Source organism: Saccostrea echinata, unplaced genomic scaffold (assembly GCF_033153115.1).
Source record: "Saccostrea echinata isolate AGI-Se365-2 ecotype Australia unplaced genomic scaffold, CSIRO_AGI_Sech_v1 ptg000008l, whole genome shotgun sequence".
Lineage (NCBI taxonomy): Eukaryota > Metazoa > Mollusca > Bivalvia > Ostreida > Ostreidae > Saccostrea > Saccostrea echinata.
In genome coordinates, this window is record NW_026889757.1 from 8,332,758 (window position 1) to 8,343,621 (window position 10,864).

The 10,864-nt window shown below is 33.3% G+C and overlaps 1 protein-coding gene across 1 annotated transcript; it reads left to right on the top strand.

Moving 5' to 3' along the window:
• The first annotated feature begins 1,400 nt into the window (after positions 1-1,400).
• Positions 1,401-5,167, top strand: LOC133181021 (hillarin-like). The gene is made up of 2 exons (XM_061315550.1): positions 1,401-2,341; positions 5,026-5,167. Exon 1 carries the CDS (start codon positions 1,500-1,502, stop codon positions 2,175-2,177), a length of 678 nt encoding a protein of 225 aa, XP_061171534.1. The 5' UTR covers positions 1,401-1,499; the 3' UTR covers positions 2,178-2,341; positions 5,026-5,167.
• Positions 5,168-10,864: the final 5,697 nt, after the last annotated feature.

Sequence of the window (10,864 nt, forward strand, 5' to 3'; positions counted from 1 at the left end):
TTTGAATTTTTCTGCATCACGTTTCTTTAATGAAGAAAGTGGGAAAAGGCCTCTTCAGTACTTAAATTCCTCTGAATTACATTGCAAAGTAGATTTCAGTCGTAAGTTCTTTTGTAAAACAAAATAATGCAGCAAACCCGTTGCCAGTCTTCGTCGTCGTAGTAGTTTTCAAAAAAACACTTACCATAATTTTCATATACACTGTTATAGATCCCTAATAGAAATAAACTTAGGTTAACTATAGTTTACTATGATATCAAAGTTTTTACTACTGTAAATCAACTTTATTTTACTACGGATTTCAGACTGTTATATATTTTTTTGTTCTCCAATTCATATATGCAATTTTTTTTATATTAAGTGGAAATATTCCTTGTATATTCACATATCATTTCCAAATTTTACATCATTGATATTGAATTTAAGCTTCGAAATCTCAAAACAAATTCTAGAGTAAAGTTTTATAGTAAATCAAAGTATCAACGTATTTACTATAGTCACTGGGTGGGTGGATCCAATTTGCAATTGGATTGTGGCGTTCATTTTGTTTAATTCCACCCTTTTTTGATGGCACCCATACCAGTGCCTGATTTATGGAATGTTTAATTTTAGGGGGTCAGTTTGCATAATGTAATGCAACAGTGTATTGTTTTACAATTTATTGATATTTAGATAAAGGGAAGATATCAAAACCGCTTTATAATCCTACCTTTTATAAGAGTGTGAGTTTTTTTGGTCAAAATTAGATCTTACAAGAGAAAATTTCAGTAATTTCTTGTAATTCATTTTTTTTTCAATTAAAGTTTTTTTTTCTTTGCAACTGACAGGAATTCATATTTTTAGTGTATCTACTTGTAAAGACGATTCACTTAATGAAATTACAAATAAAGCAAAATTTACCTCAGTACAATTTATATAAGATACAGCAGTGTAACTTATAGCTTCTTCTACAGCAGAAAACTTAGCGTGCAATGTTCTGTCTGTCTGCAATTGAAAAAAAAGTACATGAAATCATCAAAGAATGGGAGAGTAATATCCGAAATAACCATTTCGTGTTCTTTAATTACAGATCTTTCGGTAAAGACCTTGGTTATTTGTCGGTTTCTAATTGATCACGTATTAAAGTTTTCCATCTGTGCTTGTCTTCAGAAGAAATTTTATGACGCTTATGCACATTTGTAGATATGTTTACTCATCAGGGAACTATAAGATAGATGCAAAGCGATCAACTTTGATTGAATTTGATTATTATTCTTCGAATAAAAATGCCTCTTGATGAGAATCGTAGTTTTCTTTATTTATAGCATCTCGTTGAGCCACATCGCTGGAATAACGCACGGTTCTCATTGGTGAATAATATCACTGCTTTGTAGGAAGTTGCCATAGTATTTAATGCGACAACGCTAAGCAGATTTCCATCAGAATTTCGATTCCGCATTTCGCTGTGCTTCGTTCTTCGGAAAAATATTTTTCTACGACTGATCGGAGTGCGAATCAAGATGAGTAGCGACCCTCAACCAGAAATGCCCGAGGGGTATCTTGGACCCCAGGAGCGATTTAATGAACTTGGACTTAGTGTTCTGTCCCATCCGGACCCTGTAGTCGTTGCTAGAGACAATCATTTTGAAATTAAGCTAAAAAACCGTGGTCCTGTCAAGGTTACACACCAACTACAGTTCTGCAAGGATGAAAGGGACTTCTCTGAATATGTCTTCACTCAGATCAAAGATGGTAATATTACCTTTCTGATTCATTTTCCTCAACCAGGCTGGTACAAATTACAAATTTACGCTCTCCCACAGTCGGACCCCAGCAAGTCATTGCCCAATGTTTTCAACTACCTTCTCCATTGCACGAAAGCATTAAACCCTGCTTTTCCATTTCCGAAACAATATGTTCAGTGGAAAGAAGGATGTTACCTTTATGAGCCTTTGAATCTTTGCGAGTCTACAAGACTAACTCATGTCAAATGGCGGGTGTTGGTACCCCATGCGAAACAAGTAGCTGTAGTTGTTGACGAAGAGTGGAACCATCTAGAAAACAAAGGAGGTCCCATTTTTGAAGGATCATTTAATCTGAATCAATATCGAGGAAAGGACAAAAAAGTAACGCTCAACGCAAGCTTCGGAGAGGATGAAAGCAAATATGCCACTTTGTTAGAGTATCACATTAAGTAGACATTTGATTGACACTACAGGGAAAAAACAATTTACATATTCAAAAACACGTGTTTGCTTTATATATTTATCTAGACGGATACATACATTTGGTGTGCAGTGACTTGAAAAGCTAGCGGAAATGAACCTGATGCATGTCAAAAAGGCTGCTAATTTTTTATACGGTAAGAATTCCGCCACAATTACCAGTTCTTAAGTATTATATGGTACACTTACAGAAATTAATATCTCCTTTCAGAAAATTTTTGATGCTTAATGGAAATAACTCTGTGTATAATTATGTAATATGGTCAGAATTTATGATACATGTGTTTTAATTCATTGCCTGTATTCAGCATTAGTGAGGGTGACATTAAAATATAAAAGTAGAATATTTTATACATAAGTATCACTTACATGTACATGTAAAAAGGTATAACCCAGTATATTGTGATGAACTGAAGTTTGCTATTTTGAAAGACATCGACTAACTGTTGATTAATTGTAATTTAATATATAAATATAACATGTATACATGTAAGTAACAGAGAAACGTGATTGACAGAAAAAAAAATATGATGATAAAATGAATGAAAAAATAAATGCATGTTTGAACTGCCATATATGGGTGCATGCCAACTTTTAAAAAAATCAAACTGAAAACAATTCACAGCACTTCTTTCGCAATTTTTGTACAAAAGAATTAAGTTTGGTTACACAATTTAATCCAGTTTTCTCAATAGAGAACATCAAATGCACATGGACACTTCATATTCCTTAATGATGCGTACCTATATCACAGACTGGTTTATTTTATTATGTTATCACGCGCATAACAAAATAAAACTTCTCGTCCTTCAGTGTATCATTCCGCCCTAGCGGAGTAATCTAGTTAGCTGGAAAAAGGTGCATTGAATCTCTCTATCTCTTTTTTTCAAAACAATTTGAACACTTCAATTTTAGCTCTCCGGGAAAATGATTGCTTCTCGAAAGTGCGTAATAACATTTTAAAAGTCAGAGTTTTTAAGCAGAATGTATGAATAAAATCTCACACACTAACGAATTTTTTTCTTCATCAAATTGGTTTTCAGTAATTTCAGAACATTAAAAACCATCGAATGCAATCGGTTGTGATAACACAAATCTGATCCACATCAAACAGCCATAAAAAAAGATAGTTGGAATATTTGTGTTTGTAAATACGCACTACCAGATGTAAAAGAACTTTTTACATTGATCTGGTATCGATGCCTTCTAGATCTAGACAAATGAAAAGAGATCAATTTCATGATTACCTCTCAGAGGAGAGATACAGATTTTCAAATCATAAATCTTTATCATGTGTAAATATAGCTTTAACATCTTACGAAAATGGAAGAGCGCCGCAAGTGGCCATTCATCTGTTTTACAATCTTTTGAGCAGATCTTGGAAAATATACAACCTCCCTTCATCAACGTCAAACCTTAAGATAAAATATTACTTTCAAATGTTAAATGCCTTAAGACAGATCGCAAAAAATCTGAGAGATACCCTAGACAAATTAACCATATCTTATCCCATCCTGGTAGGGTGCAAGCAGGCGATCCTTTCATTAATTGGGTGATTTTCTGTACTATTAATTTTAGGATACATGAAAAAACTTTATCAAAATAAACAGAAATATATATCTAGTAATCAGCTCCAAATTTGGCGCGGAAATCTGAAGGCTGCATCGCTATCAATGATATCATTTTCCACACACAAAATTCGCTGTCACTAGATCTCAGGTTGATCAGCTTCCTAGAACTCTTTTTTTTCCTTCCTCAGATACCTGATTTTATCAATATACGAACTGTGTAGGGTATATTACCGGGAAGCGCTGATGTTTTCTTTGGAGAACAGCAAAAATGTCAAAACAATTACATCACGCTTAAAGGAAAATAGTAATGAAGTTGGGAAAAAGTACACAAACAACTATCTGCTTCAGTTCCGTGATGTTTTAATGTGGTCTCCTTGCGTCACTCGGAAAGCGGTTTGGAAATCGCTGATAGCGTCTATCTCGTGTTGGCAAAACAGCGAACAAAACGTTAAATCTCTGTGTCTTGAACTATACGCAAAGTTTCGAAGTTAAGTAATCAATCACTTGTCTTTGAATGGTGTTTCGAGAAAGATAAGATACAATATTTTTTATTTTGAATGCTATGTAAAACGAAGATAACGGAAGCCGTAACTGTCACTTTCACTTTCATTTTAACATGCCAACATTTTCGTCGTGCAAAAATAAAAGCATGCACAGAGATAAGAGAGTAATGTCCAAATGCGTAAAGTCGATTACTTTTGAAAATTATGTCAGAAGAATTTTAAGCAATTAATATTTAAGATTTTTTTTAATAAATATTGATATACTGTATATGCTTCAACAAAGGCATGATGAAGAGTGAGTGATATACAACAAGTGGCAAATAAATATTAAAATGCAAACTAAGAAATAAATCACTACTGGTTTCATATGGTAGTTCCTGATATACTATTATTTATCAGAACACTCTTCGTATCAACACCAGCGAACAACATCGTGGCAATGAATCAAATATGTTTGTTCAATTACCAGAACACAGAAAAACTCTTCAGTAGTATGCTAGCAGTAGGCCTTCTTTGCAGCACGTGTTCGATCGTTCAAATCAATGAATTCATGGGTGTGTTAATTTTAAAGAATTCAACCAAACCTTCCTAATTTTTTCTCTTGAGATTGTGATCATAAACAGGTGACCTATTTCTCATTCATCATAAATGGTTCTAAAAAATCGTTGCACCCGTTATCCGCTTATATGAACGATTATGGAATTTTTTACCTAAAAATTTAATGAATTCTTTTTGTGTGTTTTTCAGATTCCTGTACCTGCAGCAAATTCTGGCTGGCTTGGCTTTAATGATTGCTACCGAGTCACTAAAGTTTCATTCGCTAACACTTTTCGAGATACGTACTACATACATGTATAAATAGTAGCTTAATAAAGGAAAAAATATTTAAGCCTTTTTATTATACATAGTCATTTCTTAGTGTTCTTTTTTTCTCTCTAAAATCTAGAAAAAAAATTATGTACAGTAACGCTAAGTGAAAAAGTACATGTGTATATAGAATAATTATTGTTTGCATCTTCTCTTTATAAAATAGTGGATTTGTAGATTTTTGTTCCAGATCAAAATGTCCACATTTTGGACCACATCACTCACCTGAGTAGCCATGACCTTCTGTTCTTCATCAGCAGATTCTTATTCCTATATGATCTTATGTAAAACTTTGATCACATATCAATGACACACCCTATCCCGGGGGGTTATGTTTTGAGCAAACTTAAATCTACACTACCTGCGGATCCTTCCATATAAATATGACTATTAGGTTTTTGCTGTTCTTCTTCAGAAGATTTTTAAAGACATTTACTATATATTTCTATGTATAATTTCGTTCCTCTGTTCTGGCCCCACTCTACCCCCATGTGTCATGATTTGAACAATCTTGAATTTAAAGTATGATTAATCATGGATTTGCTATTCTTGAGAAGAATATATTCTACTCTATTTTTTCCTATATATTCCCATGTAAATCTTTGATCTTCTGTTGTGGCTCCGCCCTACACCCGGGGTCACGATTTGAACAAACTTGAATCTACTACCTGGGGATGCTTCTGTATCAATATGACTAATCATGACTTTGTTGTTCTTGAGAAGAAAAAAATTAAATATATTTTTATATACATGTATTAAACTGTGATCCCCCATTATGGCCCTATTCTACCCCCGTGGTTCTTGATTTGAACAATTCTGAATCTACACTACCTGACAATGATTCTATATTAATATGATTAATCATATCTTTGCTGTTCTTGAGAAGATATTTTAAAGAATTTTCCTATATATTTCTATGTAAAAATTTGATCCCGAGTTGTGGTTCCGCCCTACCCCTTGAATCTACAGTGTGTAATGAAACTTTCACATAAGTTTCGTTTTTTCTGGCCCAGAGAAGAAGTTTTTTAAAAGATGGCACCGAATTTTCACGAATTGTTAATTATCTCCCTTTGAAAGAGGGTGTGGCACTTCCTGTGAATAAACTTGAATTCTCTTCACCAAAGGATACTTTGTGGCAAGTTTGGTTGAAACTGGCCCAGTGGTTCTCGAGAAGAAGTCGAAAATGCGAAAAGTTTACAGATGACAAACGACAGACAGACGTCGGACATCCTTCGACCAGAATAGCGCAATTGAACCTTCGGCTCAGGTGAGCTAACTAGCACATTAATTGTACTGTTCTAATTTTTGTATTTATTTCTGACAATATTCTAGCGGAAATTCAAGCAGCAAATTAAAAAAAAAAAAACGGACTTCAAAACCAGACTTTTTTTTTTTTTTTTTTTTTTTTGAAAGTGCTAGTTCTCTCTAAGCAGCAAAAAATGAATCAATTCATGGAAATTATAATAGCTGATGTATTTACTGCGTGTTTAACTTTGTTGACGTTATGAATGTCAATTTAGTATGCCTTTCTGTTACATTGCTCCCGGGTATGTGGTGATTCTTCTTGGATTTATCAAGGGAAAAAAGGTAAATGGGTCAATTTTTACATTTTCCTGAGGTTTGGTAAAAAGTAAAACATGTATACAGTGAATAGCTCCTGCAGATTTGGAATGCTTTCGATCAGCAAGTTACATGCTTAAACCGTCATCATCAACTGCAAGTTTATTACCGAAATAATGACGGACTAGTATTCCTGCAATGCTACAGAGCTAACAATATCAGACTTGGAGTGTACATCCGCATATACAGAGAAGCAGATTCAACGTGCAGTTATTAGGTTTCACCGAGGACATATCTGTCTTGTCAGAGATATTTTTATTAGTAATCCTCAAAATGCATGTATACAAATAAGACAACAGTGTGCTCACCAAAGGACATTCCCTCTATCATTGATGTAATTAAAAGAAGAATTTGATAGACATTATTTGTTTTGTTTAATCTCAGATAGAAGAGATTTTTTATTGAGGTGTTCAGCTTTTTCTTAGAAAAAGAGGTATTCCACTTTATGCAGGTGCTTGAGACTTTTTCCTAATTAACTCACCGCGGCGTTATCGACTGCAATCATTGGTAAAAAAGAAAAGAATGCATGGGTGGAAGAATGTCAATTTCTTGTGTTCTTTCGACAAATAAAAAAAAAAGGAAAAAGCAACTTCATGTACATGACAGTAACAACATTCTATCTATCATAAATATTTTTGTATTTAAGTGCAAATAAATGTTTTGAATACAACTAAACATCAATGGCTTCTTGAAACGAATTCAAATTTATCTGGTCGCTAAAAGAAAACAGTGGTAGAAACATTAAAAAAAATAATTCTGTTGTTTCAACAGTGATACACTATTGAATATATGGGAACCTCAAAAATATATTTGAGCTTCTTTCACATATTAGACGAGAACATAATGAAAATAAAGACAAGTAGGAATGATGCATGCATCAAATCGGCAGCAAACAAAATTAGACATTCATTTTAAAAAGTACTTCCACAAGTAAGCGTCCAAGGAAAGCGCAAGTTTTTCAAAGTTGAAAGAGTCCTTTTTTTTCAAAGCAAAAAAAAAAAAGAGAGAGAGAGAGAGAAGAAAAAATGCAAGATAAATAGAAATATACACGTACACGTGTACTTTAATTGCATTTGTTAATAAATTGATTCATCGATATGAAAATCTGTAAGAAATGATTAAAATATATTAATGTAGCTAGGCCTATTTATATTCAGATCTCCATTCATTCATTCATTCATTTATTCTCTCAAAAACCATATGAATGGTACAAGAGATACATATATATACATATTTACAATAATTTTTTTAAGAATGATGGGTCAGTATTTGTCATTAAATTACAAAATTTTATAACATTTGGATGTACATAGTATTTCTTTTCCAGTATTACATAATACCTTACATTGCAGTAAGTAATGAAATTCGTCTCCAATTTGTTTATTATTACATAAATAGCACACTCTTTCATTCTTTCAACATTATTCCATCTACCCACCTCATAGAGAAGACGATGGTTATTTGTTCTGAATTTTGAAAAGATATTCTAAATTTTTTTGGTAAAATAGTTAAGTATTTTTCACATTCAAACTTTGTTTTAAAACTTCTATATGTAATACCTTTACTGGGATTATTCATATCACTATACCATTTTTGTAAAAACTGATCTTTGTCACGTGATGATGCCGATGATCTCTGCAGACCATGCTTCGCGGCACGGTGATGGACAACACAATTAATGTAAAGTGTAGAAATATTATTATTGCGTCATTCGAAGCTGTGGCATATTCAAAACAACCCTTACTAGTTCTACTAACTTTTCAATTTTCATGCATCACTTTTGCCACTCAGTTGTAATTCATTGTAATGAATTAATTTTATTTATAAAACACATTTTACAACAACTCTGAAACTATAACATAACTGCCATAAGTGAAGAACTATTAATTGAACAGTCTGTATATTGCTTCAACAATTACCAACTTATTGGTATCTCGATTGCTTTTGATTTGCATAGAACCATTCGCATACCAAATTTCATTGCAATTCATGCTGTCCTAGCATTACCACAATTCCTATGCCTTGAGGAATGTATAACAAAACTCATAAGTTCATTTCACATTTATTAACTTGAAAACAGTAGTATTACACCAATTATTATAGTCACACATTTTCAAATACAACAATTGTCAACATTCACTGTAAAGTCACTGTAAAGTCTACGGATAATGGACATAAATGGCCACATTGTCCCCAAATCTTATATGAGATCTGGGGTTACGGCCGAAATACCAACATACAAAGGTGCATAACGGGCATGACGGAGGCCTTGTGTTGAGCACAAGTGCCGGTGAAGTCCCAATGCTTGACAACTAGCATGTGGACGGGAATGGCCTGGGACATATCTGTTTACCCTGTTTCCAGAAGATTGCTCCCTGGTTCGATAGTACTTACTGACACTGAGTACTCCAGACTGTGAGCCTTCCCTCCTTTTCATAAGTGAAGAACTATTAATATAGAAAGCACAGTGACATTCACTTTTATAAGGATACCCACTTCCGCCCCAACCCGGGGTTGTTTTTTAGACTTACCTAGATGGCCGAGCGGTCTAGCGCGCTGTTCCTGTACTGCTAGGAGACAGATTCCGTGGGTCGAGAGTTCAACCCCGGGTTGGGGCGGAAAAGGGTATCCATATAAAAGTGAATATGTCATTGTGCTTTATATATATATTAATATATATATATATATATATATATATATATATATATATATATATATATATATATATATATATATATATATATATATATATATATATATATATATATATTACTGTTAACCTCATATGATATGCATACAGTAATACATTCTATTTCCACTATGGAAGAGTTATACTTCTAAGTGCGCTCTTTTGAGAAAAAGTCTTAAAATGTACAAATCTCGCGGGATTTCTGGGACAAACGTAACATAAACATGTAAACAATATGTTGAATCCTAAGAAAATGCAAATGAAATATTTTATTGTTGTGGACTTTATATACATCAAGAGTAGGAATAACAACGATATCAATTTATATCTATTGTTGATCGTATGTATCTATTTATCGTATGGTACATCTAAATACAATACACTTGCCTCGGAAATGTATTTTTTATCAATGGATGATAAATTTAGGGTTCTCTTACATATGTCTTTTAGTTCTTCTATTCTTTAATTGGAATGACAAATACATTTAACATTTAAAATTGGATTGAGATTGGCATGTTTTGTATTATCCGCAACCGGCAACGCCATGCTGTCCCAGTCAGACCACCAAACGCGCCTCTAATTTTGAAGAAAACACTAATGGAAATAGACCGTATTGTTGCAGATAAATTTGTACGTGTATATATATTGCTGATGTGTATTGGATAAAAGGTTAACGTATAACGAACAATATTAATGATCAATTGCATAATTTTTGTAAAACAAAATGCATGGATAGGGCAAAAACAAGGATCCCTGTATGCGCCTGAGGTTGGATCAGGTACCTAGGTGGAGTAAGCCCCTGTCAAAATTAGAATGCAGTAATGGCATAACAATAATTGATCGCACATACATATTAGGTGAAAAGACGTACACACCTCTGACATGCGTGAGCGCGTATGAATTAAAGTACTGAAGGATGAAAAAACTGAAAATTCCCTGCTTCATTGATCATGGATATACAGTGGCAATATCTTTACCACCCATAACAACCATCGTGTTTGCAGCACAAGAGAAGAAAATAACATTTTTAACCTATCTCTGATTCATATCATACACCGGACATCCGACAAGCTAATTGTAGGGTTCTTATAGATCCAATAAATTTATAGGCAGGGAATGCTGATACTCATTACGATTTGTTTTGAAGAAAAAATATAAAAGAAATGTGCATGTGCATATCTTTGAAACAATCCAGTGTAGCGAATCGAACACCATCGGCCTGCAATCTGAAAAAAAAAAACCACAAAACTTTCCGAAACTAAGATGATTTTATATTTTTATGCTGTATTATTACAATTTTATTTTTCTGAAATTATTATTTTTTTTCATGTGTATCTTTAGAAAATAAAAACTATTAAAAACGTATTTTCAGCTGAAAATCGACTAAGTCCTGGCCTCGAGACCATAAAC